The sequence below is a fragment of the Candoia aspera genome, chromosome 6 (genome assembly GCF_035149785.1).
Source record: "Candoia aspera isolate rCanAsp1 chromosome 6, rCanAsp1.hap2, whole genome shotgun sequence".
Lineage (NCBI taxonomy): Eukaryota > Metazoa > Chordata > Lepidosauria > Squamata > Boidae > Candoia > Candoia aspera.
The window spans coordinates 83,279,573-83,299,539 of NC_086158.1; the positions used below are offsets into that span (position 1 = coordinate 83,279,573).

General features: G+C 40.5%; 1 protein-coding gene across 1 annotated transcript in view; it reads right to left on the reverse strand.

The window, feature by feature from the left end:
• Positions 1-19,967, reverse strand: part of TET1 (tet methylcytosine dioxygenase 1) — an 88,690-nt gene that overhangs the window by 18,504 nt on the left and 50,219 nt on the right. Inside the window, exons 6-8 of the mRNA XM_063307547.1 lie at positions 15,835-15,928; positions 4,967-5,175; positions 3,036-3,186 (exon numbers count right to left, since the gene is read on the reverse strand). Of these exons, the coding sequence (XP_063163617.1) occupies positions 3,036-3,186; positions 4,967-5,175; positions 15,835-15,928 (454 nt within the window). The remainder of the gene's footprint in view (positions 1-3,035; positions 3,187-4,966; positions 5,176-15,834; positions 15,929-19,967) is intronic.

The following is a 19,967-nucleotide window of genomic DNA, read 5'->3' on the forward strand; positions in this document are numbered from 1 at the left end:
AACAGCTACTAACAATATTAGAAAGGACATGTGGCTGGCAATGAAAGAGAGACTTTTCTTCCTTCCATATACTGTATACAGGTAGTCCTCCATCACGACAGCAATTGGGACTGGAATTTCCATCGTTAAGTGATGCAGCTACAAAGCAGTCCTGGTTGCTGTTGTTAACTGAATCCCGCGGTCATTAGGTGAGGCAACTTTCTGCCGGCTTTCCGGAACCAAAGTCAGTGGAGAAGCTGGCAGGAAGTTGCAAGCCCCAGGCTGGCGGGCAGGCAAGTGCGGCTGCCAGGTGGGAGAGGGCTCGAGGGTGTGTGTGAGAGACAGGGTGCGGCTCGGGAAGGGTGCCCAAGAGGCATGGTGTGGGTTGGGGCAAGTGTGCGAGAGACATGGCAAGGGTTGGGGGGGCACCGCATAGGTTGGGGAGGAGGGGCAAGAGTGCAGAGTGAGTCAGGGAGGGTGTGGTGCAGGAGAGGGAGGATGTGCGGGGTTGGAGTGTGGCTCAGGGAGGGTGGGTAAGGGTGTGTGGGGATATGTGAGCGGCCAGTGTGGTGCATGTGCAGAGGGGCTGGGGGAGGCTATGCAAGTGGGGGAGACCTACCCCAGCGGTGTGCAACCTTCCCTGCCGGCTTCCCTACTGACTTCCTGGGGAAGCCAGCAGTAAAGGTTGCAAATGGTGATCACATGATCACGGGGTGCTGCAACCGGTCGTAAGTGTGAACCAGCTGCCAAGCACCCAGATTATGATCATGTGTCTGCGGGGGTGCTGGGATGGCTGGGACTCTGAGAACCGGTTGTAACCATCATTCGTTCAGCACCATTGTAACTTTGAATGGTCGCTGTCACAGCCTAGCTGCATCAAATTTTGAAATGTACTACATAACAGACAATACCGCTGTTAAACTTACACTCTTTTATGCATTTTCATACATTGTTTTAGAAAAATTATTATGACTACTCTGTCCTAAGAAGCTTATTTTATTATCCTCAGTGGGGAAGAGACATAAGATTGAGGCTAAATAACAGCAGTTTGTTGAAAGATACCTTTTGAGTCTATGAAGTGGGGATTCACTATGTCAAACATCAAGCTCTTTCAGGAAAGAGGCAAAAAGAAAAAGAACCCCACAAAACAAACAACAGTTGCTTTAAATGTAATGCTAAGTTCTGCTTAAGGAAAGAAGAACGGTTAGCATGTAGGTGGCCCATTTTGTACTTGTTGAAGCCAAGACATCAGTTTGTCACAACAATATAGTAGCTTTAGGAATTATGGGATTCAGATACACACGAATTTTTATGGTGCCCAGTTAGCTAATGTGGCTAATCTCAGTAAGATAAGCAGGATTGGACCTGGTTGGTATTTGAATGGGAGAATATCAGGAAATCCCAGGGCTGTAAGATTGATTGGGAGGTTGAAAACACATATTAAAAGAAGGAAAGGGCAAACTGTTCCTGTACTGTTCCCAAGATAACTCCTTAAATGCATCCATAAATTCACCTGGAGAAGTTTGACTCAAGAAGACTTTTACAGTATAAATGTTTCAGTATGGAAAATACTCCACCATTTAAAAACAGAGTAATATCCATTAAAGTAATACCATAATAATGGCATTCCTCTAAAACTTTATTCAGACACCAAATGGCTACTGTACTAAAAAAAAACCCCATGAAGCTATAAAAAGTGACAGAGAGCAAAACCATAGGTGGATTCTTATTAACTTATGCACGATGTTCAAAGTAGTCCTACCTCCCAAGCTGATACACTGATATAACTTCCTATCAGTTTTGACTATAACACTTGAACGACACATACATATATTTCACTAGAGCTTAAGCTTTTACTTTAAAAAACAAACAAAAAACCTGACATCTTAGTGTATCTCATCCAGATCCTATGCTGTGACCAATCATAAATGTGGGTTGTTGAATCACACCACCCATAACTTATTCATTCATTCCATAAAATATCTCACTACAATCCAATAAGGTGGTCTGAACTTGGCATGCTAGTCCTGGTCAAAGCTAACCCATTTGTTGTGCTAGAAAAGTAGAACAAGTCATAATTAACCAGAACAGAAATGAAAAGGCCGCCTTTCATTCTTCCTCATACAGCAGCAAGGGGGCAAAGGGCAAAGGTCAGCAGCTTTTTGCAGCTCATTCTTGAACACTAGGCTACAGTTTAGCAGAATGAGTGAATCACAATAGCATAAACTCTCCCACATAAAGTGTGGTTACCTGTCCAACAGTTCTTGACTATTTTCTAGGCAACAGATTTTTCTAGCTTTATCTCTATACTACAAGCTATTCTTACCTAAAAAGCATAATTTTATACTTCTTTACATTTAACCTCATCTCACTCCGTCCAGTGGTTCAAATGATCCATATCTGTCTTTACTTTCAATCTATCTTCTTCTGCATTTGCATTGCTATACATCCTAGCTTTATGTCATCTGTAAAATGATCAATATTTAATATTTAGCTAATATAGAAGAATCTAATAAAAACAATGAAAAGAAGCAGTTTAATTAGTGGTTTGTTCTATGAACTTTTTGACACCCTGCCCCCCACATAAGAATTGTATGACCAAGGGCCTGCTTCAGGAGTATGTACTAGAACTCCAGAAGTTAACTAACCTGTACATGATGAGAACACACTTGTGAAATGTTCCACATTTTTAAAACAAGGGTATATTTTAGTGCGTGAAGGTGAGTATTTGAGTCTTAATAGGAAAGCAAAAACATACAATGCATGCAGATCAGTAAATTACGGTGGATGGCTATGAGTTATCAAAGGCATGAAAACACGGCATTTTGGAGGTGTCAAGACTTTATGTGCTATAAGCAAGTCACATACAAGTAATTCACTGTATATCAACAGAACTCGCTCACAGCAATGCTTAACTTGCACACCTAAACCTCTTAGAAAGGATGTAATCTGATCAGTTCCACTAATTTTCAACAGCCTTTAATGTTTATGATACCTGCGCCCTTAAACTGTAGCATTAAAAACTGTATTGTGGAAGAAGGAGGGAGAATACTTACTTGTGTGTGATCATCTGTGAGAAGTCTAAATTTCCTGGGGGTTTTGCTTCTGGCAAACTTACAGCCGTTGTAATACATGCTCCAAGAACAGCCAAATGAAAATGATGCTCCACATGTCTCTGGATCAAGACCTTGACAGGCACAAGTACGACTAGAAAAATTAACCAAAAGGTAATCAGCTAGTTGGGCAAGATCCTCATCTTCAGCAACTTAATGCCCAGAAATCCCTGTCAGCATAAGTAACACACTGAAAGCTATTTGACTGAGGCAACTTCAGACAGCCACCCATCCTCAGCTACTAGTTTTGTGGAAGTCTGAGTCCTGGTCACCCAAGCATGTCCAGGACAAAGCAAGTCACTTCCTGTTCTTGTTGCAGAACATTCATTTCCAGAAAATGACCAACCACTCTGGGAATTGCCAAATTGGGGCATTCTAAGGGAACATCAAGTTCCATGACTAGAATGCAGAATTTTGCACCAACCTTTCCAGCATTAAAATCCTGTCTCAAAGATCCAATTGCTATGCTCATTTGATGATTAATGGCTTTTTGAAGCAACTCTGAGCACAGGCTCATGTGAAAGAAACGAATACTTTTATGAAAGGAATTACATACGCTATTTTCCTTTTCAGAAATTCTAGATTACTATTGGATCCCAATCACAGAATCATGATTTTAAAGCAGTATGCATAACCATTCCAACTTAAGTATTCTATACATATCTGCTCATTCACAGCATCTCTTTTAAAAGTAAATCTGTGAGCAAAACTTTGTACATTCACAAATTTTGGTCTAGTAGCATTGTAAAAGAACTTGATATGCATACCATCTCATTATAAACATATAAATCAGATTCTGATTCATTTAGATCTGATTAGCTTAACATATATGGCACTTTTTTAAGCAATCTAAAACCTACTAGGTAAAGATACATATGTAAGCCAGTAAGGAAATTGGCATGTAGAAATCAACATTTTAATATTTTGATCTCAGAACCAAAACACAACAATTCAAAGCACATCACCTAGCATCAACTTTTGCATATTCTCATTGGAAACACGACTTAATGTAGATGGAAGTAGACTTGTTCGTCCTGGGTGGCCAAAGACATGATTTCAAGTTAGGTGACTTAACACTTGGATAATCCTGGCCATGTCAGAATGGTTCGTTAGGTCAAAACAGTTGAGAATTCTTGCTTAGTACAGATGAGTGGTGTGAGTCGGTGCATGACTTCATACTTCTATTTGGCCCCTCCTGTCGGTAGGAGTTGCTAAGTAAGTAACAGATATTTATGTGGGTTACTTAGCATGATGTCTGCATCAGGTTATTTGGTTTGTTCCAGTCTTGGTTTTCAACGCAAATCAGATTTGAGAGCCAAGAACAAAGTACTCAAGTTTTGCTAGGGTGGGAATAAAACAGAAGCCTAATTTCAGGTATCATACCAAGCAAACATAAAAAGGAACTTCTAAGGTTTAACTGCAGCAGCTCTCAATAAAAGCCAATTTGGAATGATGAAGCAATGGTACACCAACACACTATTTCTCCACACTAAGAAGTTTCAACTATACTGAGTTTGTATTTTGCTATCTTCAAAAAATGCTGTTCTCTACACAAAAAGATTATTAACCCTAGAAGACATCACAAGCAAGACAGAAAGCAGTGGCCTAACAACAGAGTGCATTCTTAAACAATGAAAGAGAAATTTTGTTTTCATATAATGTAATTTTGCGAGAAAAAAAAATGAAAAATGAGAAAGTTAAATTTGGTCCTCCTAACACATCACACTTAGAATGCTGTCTGCACTCTGCTAAAGGGTAGAAATTGTAGTATGCATCTTTCTCAAGTGTAATGACCATAGTGTGAAAGACTGTCAATCAAGTAAGATTACTAGTCTCTCATACATCCAAACCTGAGCATTTTAAAGCATACTTACTCTTCATTTAATGCACATCTACGGCTGGTTGGACAGCCATATTTTCTGAGACTCTGAGTCAGTTCCTTGTACAACGTGTCAGCAAGAAGGTGTGGAATCCCTTCCCAAGCCAAAATAAGTATCACAATCACAGCAGTTTGGCAGTGATGTCCTGCACGCTGACGAACTAAGCACAGCAGTTTTTCTTCATCACTACTTCTCCGTATCACCTGGAAGACAAATTAGTTGTTTGCGGGTTAACTAGGGAAGCTCCAAGAATGGAGAGCTAGTTATATCCTTAGAAAAGGTTAGGTACTTTGAGGGGTTAGCAAGTGCAAAATAGTGGGTGTGAGCACCAAGTGACTAAAGCCTCACAACACATATTAAAAAGGGGCAGGACTTTGATCACCTTGTCACACCTGCCATTTTTATGTTGTTGACACCCCCCACCCCCACAATGGATGGCCTTGATGCACTACTGGATTTATTTTGCAGATAACTGCCTATTTATCCAGAGTTGTTTTCTTCTTATGATTTTTACCACCCTTTCTCTCTGGTTAATTAATCACAGGTTGAAAGCCCTTGCAAACAGTTCTTATTTCTGAAATTGCAATTTATATAGTTTTTCCTGAAATCAGATCAAACACAGTGAAACAGAAAACTCTAATCTAACCTACAAATTTACCAACCACAATTCCTCTTTTCTCTGTAGACAAAATTTTGGTTTGGTAAATGCATCCACTAAATTCCCAATAGTTTTATTCTCAAGTATTTATTCAACACCATTTGTGTACTGAAGTATCTACTTGCTAATCAGGGAATAAATGTTAAAACCTAGAAACGGACATGTTTTTAAAAAGAAGATACAATCCCAGAGCAAGGTCACTTCAACTATGTGCATTCCATTGGTCTTTGAGAACAACGTCCTACCATTCAATCATCTGCTAAATGCTACCCATTAAGCCAAGTCAGTAACAAAATATTTGCAATTAAACCAGACAGACTTGGGAGGATAAATCTTAAGACAAAAGTCGCAGGGTATTCACTGCTGTTGTATCACAATGAAAATGGCTGGAACCGTCAGAAGCCCAACAAATCAAAACGATACTTGCCTAAAGGGATGAGAATTTCTTCAGACATACCATGTTTTTCACTCTGACAGTCCTTAGCAAGGACAGGTTTTCCCATTTTGTATCTCCTTGAAATGTGCATGCAGCCATTCATACCTCAATAACAGGGGAGAGGGGCACCCCTGAATTCAATAGCCCTCCGTCCAGTACAATTCCTCCCTCTTAAAATATCTTACGTTTCCCTTGACATCTAAACAGAAGTACAGATTTCCATTTTCTTGCTAGCCTTCTGGTAGAAAGGCAGGTTATAAATCTTATTATTTCATCTATGCTTCATTTTTTAAAAACAAATCTATCACTGAAGATAGATGTCAAGACAAAATTTAAAACTACAGGACATATAGTCTTTCCCCATAATATTATTTCACAAGGGTCTAACTACATTTTTCATACGTATGTGTTACTATTATTTTAAAATGAATGTCTACAGTAAATATTATTCTTACTAAAGGGTAGAAGATTTTAAACTAGCGAGGGAGTATAACAATTTTCTCACCATTGGGAATGAACTTTTTTATGAACCATCACATTTTGTTTTCCTAATACCCTAATATAAAAAGAAAAGTATACAAATTGGGGAATCGATTCTGAGCTGCTATCATCTCTAACTTCATATTTCTAACAATATAGTTTTCCCAGTAATGTAGCACCTGTTAAGTTTCCAATGGGTGTGATTCAAAAGACTTATTTAGATCTGCTTCAGATAACAATTTTGCAGAGCAAAGAACTATGGACTCATAAGGAAGGCAAACAAATAATGTATCTCAGCTGATCCTTGTACAGCACCAGTAATCACACCTTAGATCTATGGGCACAGCACTCACCTGCACACTTCTATCCCAGAGCTGAATACAATATATTTCTTTTGGAACAAAAGCAATCACTGCTTTATCACCATTATAGTTTGCAAACGTCTTTTCTCTAAGAACTGGGCAGGCAGTGCAGCTGTAGGATGCTTATTCCTAACTCACTCTTTGGGGGGAAAGGATAATTACTTAATATTGTAATTTGAACATGCAAATACAGATTAGGTTATGGCAGTCTGATATACTTAAGAATTTTTCCAACAGTAATTCTCACATTCTCTTGCCACTGGAGCTGATGGAAATTAAAGTCCAAAATGACTAGAGGGCATCAGATGGTCAAACTCTGGGTCAGGTTGCTCAGGAAAAAAAAAACCATTCTCAGTCCAACTTTTCTTTTATGGTACTCAGGAGGCCACATGGAATTCACAGAGAATCTCCCCTGTAATCGACAACCAGTCTTGACCTGCTTTGCTTCACTTTCTCACATTTCACCTCTCTACTGCACAAGGAGCTACAAGGAATGAGTGGAACACATTTAATGCCTAACCATAAGCCTAGATAAGTGTGATGTTTGAATACACACCCTCAGTATGTGCTCAATTACTGACCTTGTTATAAACATATTTTTAACATATAAACAGAGATGAAAGATTAAACTAACCTCTACCACATATTTACATCTTCCAGTATGTAATATGGTGTATTTGAACACCTTTTTTCTGTTCAATAATGCTAATTGCATAATCATACTCATTCAAAATACAGTATAGTCAACACACAATCCCTTTTATCACAGTAAACCACATCAGAGATGAAAGTCAGGGGCTGATTCAGATATGTAGATAAAGTATATGGCATAGTCTTTATTACATTCTGCTTGAGGGTGGGTAGGAAAGAGGAGGAAAAAGAAATCATGTATTTGAATGCATCAGAAATTCACAAGAAAAGGCTTATCAAAGTATTCGTTGACCTACAAATGTTTCACAGACATAGACCTATTTTGTTTCTAAGGGATCATGTGATCCCACAGGTACATCTGGAGTCTGAACTCACACAGTCCATGAATGAAGGAACAACGTACCTTTTATGTGTGCCTCACTTGATCTTCTTTGGTTACCGCATCCTGCTCAATTGTATGCTCTGATATATAGGATCAGCCTCTGGCCCCAATTTATCTTGAGGATGATGGCATTCCCATAATTTCTCTACCCCACATTTCCTCAATATGAAATGAGCAGGGAGATTATATTATGGAGTCTTCCCAAGTTGAAATACCTTTCCACTGTGCTGCTGATTCCATGATGGCACATGATTAACAATGATTATGCCAGAATGTTTTCATAACATTGTACAATCAAGAAAGATGTACATATTTAATTTTCATTAATATATATGTAAAATTCTACTGAAATTAAATGTTTCTGATTATGCAAGAGTATGTAATCTAATCTCCAAATGTTTTTTGAAAGTTAGTATCATGGGCGACCATATTTCCTAGAGCAACTTAATTGCTTGGATTCTACTTACTTGAAATATTTCTCTTAGATTGGTGAAGCAACTGTCTCAACCCTTGGCAGGATCTCTGGAATAAGGAACAAGTTCTCTGTGAATAAAGATTACTTGAGGTAGATTGTCCCTTCAAAATTAGCCAAACTAACTAGTATGCATGTGTTTGGATTAATACTCATAACAATGCAGAAATGAACTCGTGCTATAGTAGTTAGCTCAAGAATTATATGAAAAATGAATTTCTCTTTAAATTAGTATAAATTAGAGCAAAAAAGCAGAATGGAGGACTCTAGGTGCCTACAGTTGTCAGCCCCAGATACAAGGCCAACCTGAGCCAATTAACACATGCAATGTGGAAGGAACCACAAATGAAGCCAGTGAAGAAAGCCTGTTCTCACCAGCATCAAGAATAAGTCAGAGATGCAAACTAAACACCATAATCTATAAGCTTGTTCCATCTGAAGTATACAAACAGAGTGGTATCTTTAGATACCAAAATGCTGATGGAAGTTACTTCTAACCTATTTTTCTTCAATTAACCAAGGAAGATACAGTAACAAATAATTTTTTTCTGCATTTCTGGCCCAGCCACCACTGCACTCAACAACAGGATGCTGACACAAATATGTGAAAAGAATCCTCTCCTGCCTGGTTCTTGCTGGGCAAATCTATGTCTTTCTGTATGCAAGTGTCATGGTCTATCCTAACCTCCTTGCATTGTCCATAGTAAACATCTTCTGGCTCACCCCATTCAATTCAGATGACCAGAAATCACCAAGCAACAGGTCTTAAATGCATAAGGATGCTTTTGTTTCCTTTCCTTTGCTTGTTATATTGAGATGTGTGTGAATGTAGAGGTGCCTCCTGGTGGTCACTGTAATGTGAAACAACATATAGGATATATACCAGTGTTTCTCAACCTTGGGAACTTTAAGATGTGTGGACTTCAACTCCCAGAATTCATGGCTGGCTGGAGAATTCTGGGAGTTGAGTCCACACATCTTAAAGTTCCCAAGTTTGAGAAACACTGATATACACTGTAAAAATAAAGTAATTCCCCCTCTCCAAGAGGAGGCGGTTCATGTAAAACCCAATACATGGGGGCATGCATAATCTAAATCTCTACTGTTATCTCCCTGCTCTGAGAGCTTAAGGGAGGGTGGGCTGTACAAGCCATTCTGATAGAGCTTTAGAGGAGCACAGAAAATATGATTCCCAACAGTGAATGCACTTGGTCATAAGGCTGAAGGAAACAGCCCAAGTAGAGGGTAGCTGCTAGGAACACAGTGGAGGAGTAAAGGGAAATGGCTGGTAGGCATCATCCAGACCAAAAGTCTTACAGCCAGACATCCAAGGACACAGCTCTGATAGGATACTTTTATTCCAGAAAAGCTCCTGATAATGAAGAACCCAGCTGTTATAAACTCAGGGATTTAAACCCTTTATACAGCAATCCAAATCCTATGACCTTTTCTTCAGCCCTTACATCATCACAGACCGAGAGCCATTTGTTCCTCCTAAAGAAAGGTGCTTGGCACTTAGGCATTATTTTAACGAACAAGTCTGGTCTCATGTTTCTTGCTTCTAACGTTGCTGCCTTCAAAGTGTTGTATAACCAACTCCAAGTGAGTGACTTCCTTGCCTCCTGTGCTAAACCACATGTCTGGTCTCAGCCTGGTTTCCTGGGGATCTCAAGTACTTACCTTCTGGAGGAATAACCTGGTATCTATAATAATTCCTGGTGTCCTGAGCCTCATTCTTCAATCTCAGATCAAGGGTCGACAGAATGGTGCCTCTTCCCCTTCATGTATTTATATTTTTCAGTTTCAAATGAATCATACAATCCAAATGAAGTAGCCCCAAATAACGCCACTCCGTGAAGTGGAAGAGGATTTAAGAATTGCAGCTTTGTCTCTGCGCAGTGAGCCTATTGATTTCATCACCTAAATCAGAAATATGCTAGCTCTTTTTTTCCACGCCCACCACACATACACACCAGACATCCAGCCCTACTATTCTACTGCCCTAGTCTTGAAATCTCAAAAACATGGAGCGCTCTATCTTCTATGGTTAGTTTTGTGTTTCCCTGAACTGTATCTCGTAGCTCATTCAGTGCATTTTAAGGCTTACAACTCCAAACCTACCTTTAAGGACAGATCTAGATTGCAGAAAGGAAAATACTCAACAAAGTTGGAATTACATAAGCAACAAACCCTTGCATTCTTTACCAGTTATTTGGAACGTTAAATTATATTATCTAACACTACTGTGATGCATAATTGTGTTGTGTGATATATCTCAAATTCACTGTCATAAGACAAGGAAAATGAATGAGATTTCGCAATGTCAAATACAGACTTCTGCCGTTTAGCTTTCTGCTTTACCAGATAACAGCTAGTTTGGGATACAATTAATAAGCTGTGCATAATTAATATAACTACTTTATTTTCAGAGTAGTGCCCCTAACTACTGACACTCTAAATACCTACTGTCAACCAATCTTTTTCTAGATTCACCAACACAAATTAAATGTTCCAAATTTCTCACCAATGTTTATTCTTGGAATTATCTCTTGGGCCCTGCTTTACAGGGTTCCTCAGGGTTCAGTACTTTCTCCACTCCTGTTTAACAACTACATGAAGCTGCTGGGTGAGACTGCCATGGGATGAGGCATCCTCAATATGCTGATGATACTCTGCTTTACATCTCTGCCCCTGGCGAACTACCAGTGCTGTTGATGTCAGTCTTGGAGTCTGGAGACTGTGGGGGTTTGGATGGGGAACAAGAGGCTTCAGCTCAACCCTGGCAAGACTGAATAGCTTTGGGGCCTTCTGGTTCCAGGGATTTACCATCTCTTGTTCTGGATGGGGTGGCACTGCCCCAAACAGACGCTGTGTGCAGGGGTCCTCCTGGACTCATGACTCCTGCTCAAAGAACAGCTGGGAGCCGTGGCCAGGAGGGCCTTTGCACAGCTTCGACTTGTGTGCCAGTTGCACCCTTCCCTGGATCGGGCGGCTCTGCTGTCAGTCACTCATGCCCAGGCTATCTCCTGAATGGATTCTATAAGCAGCTCTACATGGGGCTGCCCTTGAAGAGCATTCAGAAGCTGCAGCTGGAGCAAAATGTGGCAGCACAGGTAGTTATGCGCACTCCTTGAGCAGCGCATGTTACACCTCTGCTCTATGAGCTGCATTGGCTACCAGTGTGCTTCCAGGTGTAATTCAAGGTGGCGGTAATGATATATAAAGCACTGAGATGGGACTGGGATATTTGAGGGACCACCTCACCCTGGTCACTCTACCCATCCCATCAGATCTGGCAAGAGAGGCATGTTTTGGGTCCCGTCTATTAAGGAATGTCATCTGAAGGGACCCAGGAGGAGAGCCTTTCTGTCGTGGCACCTGCTCTCTGAGACATCATTCCCCGGAAACTCAGACTGGCCCCTACCCTTTTGGCCTCTAGGAAGGGCCTGAAGACATGGCTGTGCCACCATGCTTGGGGGTCCAGTGATAGTGGTGAGCCTTGTCAATGGTTATTCTGAATGGGATGCATGATTGGTGTTCACCTGCTGATTGTGATTGTGTTTTGTATTTGAGTTTCTAATAGTGGTTTTAATACAGTTGTATATTTATTGTTTTTATTTGTATTTTTTATTGTTCTTGCTATTGTTTTTAATTAGTCAGAATTGTTGTGAGCTGCCCAGAGTCACATATGTGAGTTGGGCAGCTATACAAATTGAATAAATAAATAAATATTAATCCTGGGTTATAAAAGTCATAAACATGCTCATCCAGGGAACTCAGGATAACTTAACATCCCCTCCTTCATTCCCTTAATAGTTGTACTGAGCAGAATTTCTCCATTAACTTTAAAAACACTCACCCCCACCCTGGGAAAGAAACGAATGTTGTATAAAGATTCCCCATGTATTTTAATGAATGTATTGGGAACACCAAACAGAGCAAAGTTTATCAGGGTGTGTTCTGTTGCACAAACACATGTAATAAAACCCTTGTGCCTACTTTATCACAGATGAGTGTGATTTCAGAAACAATGAACCCACATGTTGGTGTTTGTTCAAGAGTAACAATGGAGCTGTTTGTCTGACAGATGAGGAGGGAGTGTACTCAAAGGGCCAAGCTCTGACTACAATGAAAGCTGGCTACCTGTTTCAGGATTAAGTTCTTTCCTACCACGTATCTGTTTCATTCAAGATTCTGTTGGGTAAGGGCTAAAGCTAAGTCCTATGATCCCAAACCCAGCCAAGAAAAGTTTGTGCCCATCTGTGGCAGGCCTCTTAGTTTAAGGGAAAGCAGATCCATGTTGGCACAGCCGGCACCAGTTATCTAGGCAGACCCAATGGCAGCTGTACAACTCACAGAACAAGTCAACCTTAACAAACACTAAAGCACCTTGCAGAGCTGGCCACAAGAAACTCAGAGGTAACTGTGCTGGAAACAACACAGAAACTGTGCTTATGCTTTATTAAATATAGACACTTTTTAAAAATAAAACATCTTTAAAACTAAACCTTCCTCAAGGAGTTGCCTTACACTTTTACTGAGAACCATGAACATTATTTATTTGAAGGACAAACAGGACATCACTATTTTCTCAGTATTAAGTTCCCAGCACAATTTTGAATTCCAGAATAAGTCAGGCAACTGTAATACACACATGAGCTGCAGGAAATGTTCTGTAAGAAATGAAATAGTATGGAGAGTCCATTGGCCTACAGACACCAAAGTTCCAATGCCACCATTTTGCTGAGCTATTAATCCTCCCAATCAGCTGTATTAAAAGAAGAAACAGCTAGCAAGAGATTGCTACTCCTATTGGTATCCCCACTGACAGTTCATAACCAACAGTTCTAATCAACACTGAGCAATATATTTATGAAACAAGCTCAATTGGTTCATTTTTTCTCTTATAAAAAAAGGGGGAAAAAACAACTAGTAAATTAATCTATGAATATTTAGCCGTTCCCAACTTGAAATTTATAATCAATTCAATACAGGTAGTCCTTGTTTAGCAAATGTCTCATACAGTGACCCTTCGCAGTTACAACGGTGATGAAAAAGTAACTTTGTGACCTTCACAGGTCTTGAAAGCAAAGGAAAGTTGAAGTAAGAGTGTAAGCACAGTCATGGTTTCACTTGGTGACCACTTCGCTTAATAAGCCAGTTGCTGGTCCCAATTTGGTTGCTAAATGAGGACTATCTGTACATGAATAAAACATTCCACCATAGTCAATGGCCAGTTAAATGCTTCTAAAGGTCTGGAAGAAAAACATGAAAACCACAACAGAATAGCTTACTGTTATAAATATGTTTGCCATCATTGCCCAATCATGTTATTCTTAAAAAGGACGTTAAGGTCTCTGAGACCCAGGGTTTAAAACACATACAGACCCACAGTGTATTTTACATGGTGAAGCATTTTCAAGATTCAAAGGTGCAATCTACAAGGCAAAGAGGTCAGTTCCAAAATATTTCTGAAGTAATTGTATATAACCTAAGATTTAAATTCATACCATCCTGAGTATTTTTAATTTGTCAGGGTTCATTTCAACACGTCCTTTGTAGACGATTAGTGCTAAACATTAGAGAGACTGTTTCTAAGCAGTTGCCAGGGAAATTTAGAAATGAGGTTTACTGCCAAAATGCAATCACAATTGCATCCATTTTTGGTGACCCATGATATGGGAAGTTCCAATACAGATAGTCCTGTAGTCATGTGGCTGTGCTGCTTAGTGATGACAGTTCCAGCAGTCCCAGTTGGCATCATTAAGCAAGGACCGCATGGGTCGTTAAGCGAAGATCTCATGTGGCTGCAACTTCCGACTTCCTGCTGGCTTCCCCAGTGACTTTGCTTGTGGGAAGCCAGCAGGGAACGTCCGAAATTGCAGTCACGTGACTGCGGGGATGTTGAGATGGCTGGAACTCTGAGGACCCCTCTCAGTCTGCTTCATTCAGCGCCATCGCAAGTTTGAACAGTCACTGAACAAATGTTCGTAACCCGAGGACCACCTGTAGTTGCATCGAAGCCACAGAGGGCTTCACATGGCCTGTGGTCTGCACCATTTCTTTCCCCTATGAGTCTAGCTATACTTAAAGAGCCCGCTTGGAGCCCATGCGGTTAAGCTCCCTTGACAGGTGACAGCTTCCTGGACAGGGGTTTTCAAAATAGTGTGCCAGACTTCCCTCCTTGCAGTCTAGACTGGAAATAGTTAAGGGTTAATCCAACATCTTAGATCAATGGTATTGATTAGAAAGAAAGTTAAGGTTACTATCAAGAATTCCAGTGATATCTTCTTTCAAATGGGACCCCTATATAGCTAATCTAGAGCAGTAAAATCCTTGCACATTTTCATCTAGGAGGCTCGAAGCAGGGAAGTCCTCATCTGTTCCCTGCTCTGATCACTGTCAGCCCTTTTACTGGTCTGAGAAGTAACCTTTGCACACTGACAGAAAGGCTGTGGAGTTCATTCTGATCAATCTCTTCCGATGCTGATGCCATGTTGTTCTCTTCCTGAGAGCTATTGGGGCTTTGTTACGTTTTGAATGCATTTCCTTCTCTTGGTGTTTCATCAACATGCTCTTGAATTTTCTTCCTGGTTTTCATTTTGTTGGCTGTTCAATTCCATGCATTACTAACTATGTACAGGTAGTCCTCGTTTAGCAACCACAATTGGGACAGGCAACCCCACTGCTAAGTGAAGGGGTCACTAAGTGGGAAATCAGTGAGGCAACTGTGCTTTCTGGCTTGAAACTGACAAGACCAATCAGTTTCACACCCTCCACTTTTGTTTGCCTCTTAACCACTCCCCCACCCTTTGGAATGCTCACCCCTGTGCTGGGATAATTAAGAAGAAAGGAATTAATGTTTGTATTTGCATTCATTGCAGAGCAAGGGATTACAAGGAAGTAGGCAGGGACACAGTGGGGATACACGTCAAAAGCAATGTGGTGGTGCTGGCAACCTCAAGAGCGCTACCCAAATAGCCCGGTATACTCCCTATTGTGTGCCTGCTTACTCTCTTGTAATCCCTTCCTCTCCAATCTCTCTGCTCTGCAAGGGGGGGCGGAAACAACAGGTCAGGCACAAGACAACATATACTGATTGTAATGACTGAGGGATGCTGTGACTGAGGGATGCTGTGAAGGTCATAAATGCAGGCATTGGTCATAGAGTTATTTTTTCAGCACTGTTGTAACTTTGAATGGTCACTGAACGAGGCAGTTGGTAAGTGAGGACTACCTGTACAGTAACCGTATTCTTTTTAATACATAGTGATCTGACCACATAAAACAGTCCTGTTTACAGTGGGATATAAATGTATATTTGAGCACTAAAGAAAAATATTTTATGAACATTAAACATCATCAGTATAATTGCAAAATATAATGGAAGTAAAACATATTACTAAAAAATAAAAACTCACCCACTTGGCAATTGGACACCCCTGAGAACTTTTTCCTTCTCTGCCTGTATACACCACTACCTCTATTCTTACAGCACTTCCTTTTGCTCCATACCTGTACAAAGGGAAACAGGAAAAAAAAATACAATAACTATTAACCGGTGGTAAGAGACAGCAACGGTTACCATGAAATCCATTCTGAGTTGAGTCGAAGACATTTCTGATGGCAATAGTCTCTGAAATGAAGACTCATCCTATCCCTACTAGAGGAGCATATCATAACCAAATAAATACCCAGTTAGATTTTTTTAAAAAACAAAGCCTCAAACTTGAGGCATCACTTGCATTAATTTCAATCACATCTTAGCACAAAGAGAAAGGCCTGACATTGCTTCTAAAAATGACAGGTTCTCTGGCTTTCAAGATCCTCAAAAACCTTAGATTTTAAGGGCAGTCACCAACATGCCTTCCCAGGGATGCCCAGTGCTCTAAAAGAGCATGTTAGTACATTTCCTAACAAAGGATCTTCACAGAATAAATTTAAGCCTCAAAAGAAACATCTTATATCATGACATGGAAGAGAACCATGCCTCCTCCATCATAAGGTGTGTTGATTATCATTACTTGGGAAATGATAATGGAACTGCCAGAAATTCTCCTTTTCCCTTTATCTCCGTTCTAAGTAAAGCATGATGCAAGGAAAATTGAGAGATGGAACAGGATTAGGTAGTCACATTAAGTTATTATTTTTGCTTAGGCACATTTGGGTTTGTTGTTCTACTAAAAGCACATTTTATTAATTTTGACTAAGAATTAGTTTCTTAACTGCCACACACCAATAAGGCCTAGCAGTAAGATTTATTCACATCTCTTACAAACCTGGTAAGAGGATCAAAGGAAATCAAAGGAAAAAGATAAATGGGATTTCCTCTTTTGGCCTGGAAGACCCCACAGGTGGGAGCAGCCTCCTGAGAAGAAATACCGCCCCCCCCCCCCGTGTACTGTTAGTTGGTACTCCAAAGGAAAAGATCCAAGAATACAAGAAAATCAGGAGAAAGGGGTGGGGGACAAACCAGAGGATAAAAGGGTCATCATCACAGCACTTCCAAATAATGATTTTTCTTTTTCTTTTTTCTTTTTATTAAGAGTTTTTACAAAGAATAAAAGACTAATCAAAAGGAAAAGAGGAAAAAGAGAACGAAAGAAGTGCAAGAAACGAAAAACAGAAAAAACCTGAAGTTTAGAACTATATCAATGACTTCCAACCTTCTTTTCAACAGATAATTACAATCTTATTACCCCTTCTCCCTCTTAGATGTTATGCAAATCCCTTTAGCCCCTCGTTTAATCCACATCTTTCTTAATCTTCAAATCCATAAATCATTTCATTTCTTTCTTCTTTCAGCAAAAAGTCCACATAAGGTTTCCAGTCTTTCAAAAAAGTTTTTGTTGTCAAATAATGATTTTTCTAAGCTCATGCCCAACATTAGTAGGGAAGGGGAAGATAGCAATTATTCCCATACTTTGAGTCTTTGGGTCAATATTGTGCCAGAGGGCAGGACTAGACTCAAGGGGTGGGATTTTCAAGGAATTAAATTTCATCTATACATTTGAAGAAATTTCTTAACAGTAAGAGCTGTTCAACAAATTATCATAAAACAATTTATGACGTAATACAAAATGTCATAAAACCATTCCTGTGGTCAACTCCTGATGTCTGACTGAGCTATACAGTTCAACATGTGCTACTTTCAAGGCAGCTACATCTCTGAATGTCTCCCTGAATTTTTAAGAATTTTTCCAGTACATTAGAAGCTCTGCCACTGTTGAAGGCATGGAGGAATCTGGTAAGGAAATATCTCTGAAACAATGACCCAATGGGTCACGGGTTGTCTAGTTTTGTGTGTGCGCGCGCGCGCGCGCATGCATTATGAAAGCTAGTATGGTGTAGTGGTTAAGGCACCAGGCTAGAGACTGGGAGACCATGAGTTCTAGTCCTACTTTAGGCACAAGACCAGGTGGGCAACCTTGGGCCAATCACTCTCTCTCAACCCTAAGAAGCAGGCAATGGCAAACCACCTCTGGAATCTTGCCAAGAAAACTGCAAGGACTTGCCAGGCAGTCACCAGGAGTCAGCACTGACTTGAAGGCACCCCTCCAAAAAAGTGCACTGTATCATGCATACACAATAATTTTCAGTTAAAAGGTACCACCATGAGGAAGCATTCCTTCTTTAAGAAAAGTACAGCTTTTTCTAAGAGTCTGCCTGCTCCCATTCACAGTTTGTGTAAACACCCGTACAACACGTATAAGAACTGCTATCCAGGTAATAATGACCACTTTTATGTCAATTAGAAATAGTGTTACTTAAAGCAATTAATTTATCAAAATAGTGGGGTTCCCTTCAGCAAAGGATCGTTACCTTGTCGTGGTGCTGGAGCTTGAGCACCTCAATGATGCCATGAGCTAAACCGTGAAGGGCCACCCAAGACGGGAAGTTCATGACAGAGAGGTCAGACTAAATGCGATTCCTGGGGAAGGTAATGGCAACCCACCTCAGTATTCTTGCTGTGAAAACTAAATGGATCAGTACAACCAGAGATATGTCGGTATACCATCGGAAGATGAGACCCCCAGGTCGGAAGATGGTCAAAATGCTACTGGGGAGGAACAGAGGATGAGCTCAACTAGCCCCAGACGTGATGACGCAGCTAGCTCAAAGCCGAAAGGACGGCTAGCGGCCGACGGTGCTGGTGGTGAACGGCGAATCCGATGTTCTAAGGATCAACACACCATCGGAACCTGGAATGTAAGATCTATGAGCCAGGGCAAATTGGATGTGGTTATTGGTGAGATGTCAAGATTAAAGATAGACATTCTGGGCGTCAGTGAACTGAAATGGACTGGAATGGGCCACTTCACATCAAATGACCACCAGATCTACTACTGCGGACAAGAGGACCACAGAAGAAATGGAGTAGCCTTCATAATTAATAGTAAAGTGGCTAAAGCAGTGCTTGGATACAACCCAAAAAATGATAGAATGATCTCAATTCGAATTCAGGGCAAGCCATCTAACATCACAGTGATCCAAATATACGCCCCAACCACAAATGCTGAAGAAGCTGAAGTAGAGCAGTTCTATGAGGATCTGCAGCACCTACTGGACAACACGCCTAAAAGAGATGTTATTTTCATCACAGGAGACTGGAATGCTAAGGTGGGCAGTCAAATGACACCTCGAATTACAGGTAAGTATGGCCTGGGAGAACAAAACGAAGCAGGACACAGGCTGATAGAATTTTGCCAAGACAATTCACTCTGCATAACAAACACTCTCTTCCAACAACCTAAGAGATGGCTTTATACATGGACTTCACCAGATGGACAACACCGAAATCAGATTGATTATATCCTTTGCAGCCAAAGGTGGCGGACATCTGTACAGTCGGTAAAAACAAGGCCTGGAGCTGACTGTAGTTCAGATCACGAACTTCTTCTTGCACAATTTAGGATCAGACTCAAGAGATTAGGGAAGACCCACAGATCAGCTAGATATGAGCTCACTAATATTCCTAAGGAATATGCAGTGGAGGTGAGGAATCGATTTAAGGTACTGGACTTAGTAGATAGGGTCCCGGAAGAACTCTGGACAGAAGTTGGCAGCATTGTTCAGGAGGCGGCAACAAAATACATCCCAAAGAAAGAGAAAACCAAGAAGGCAAAATGGCTGTCTGCTGAGACACTAGAAGTAGCCCAAGAAAGAAGGAAAGCAAAAGGCAACAGTGATAGGGGGAGATATGCCCAATTAAATGCAAAATTCCAGAGGTTAGCCAGAAGAGATAAGGAATTATTTTTAAACAAGCAATGCGCGGAAGTGGAAGAAGACAATAGAATAGGAAGGACAAGAGACCTCTTCCAGAAAATTAGAAACATTGGAGGTAAATTCCAGGCAAAAATGGGTATGATCAAAAACAAAGATGGCAAGGACCTAACAGAAGAAGAAGAGATCAAGAAAAGGTGGCAAGAATATACAGAAAACCTGTATAGGAAGGATAACAATATCGGGGATAGCTTTGACAGTGTGGTCGGTGAGCTAGAGCCAGACATCCTGAAGAGTGAGGTTGAGTGGGCCTTAAGAAGCATTGCTAATA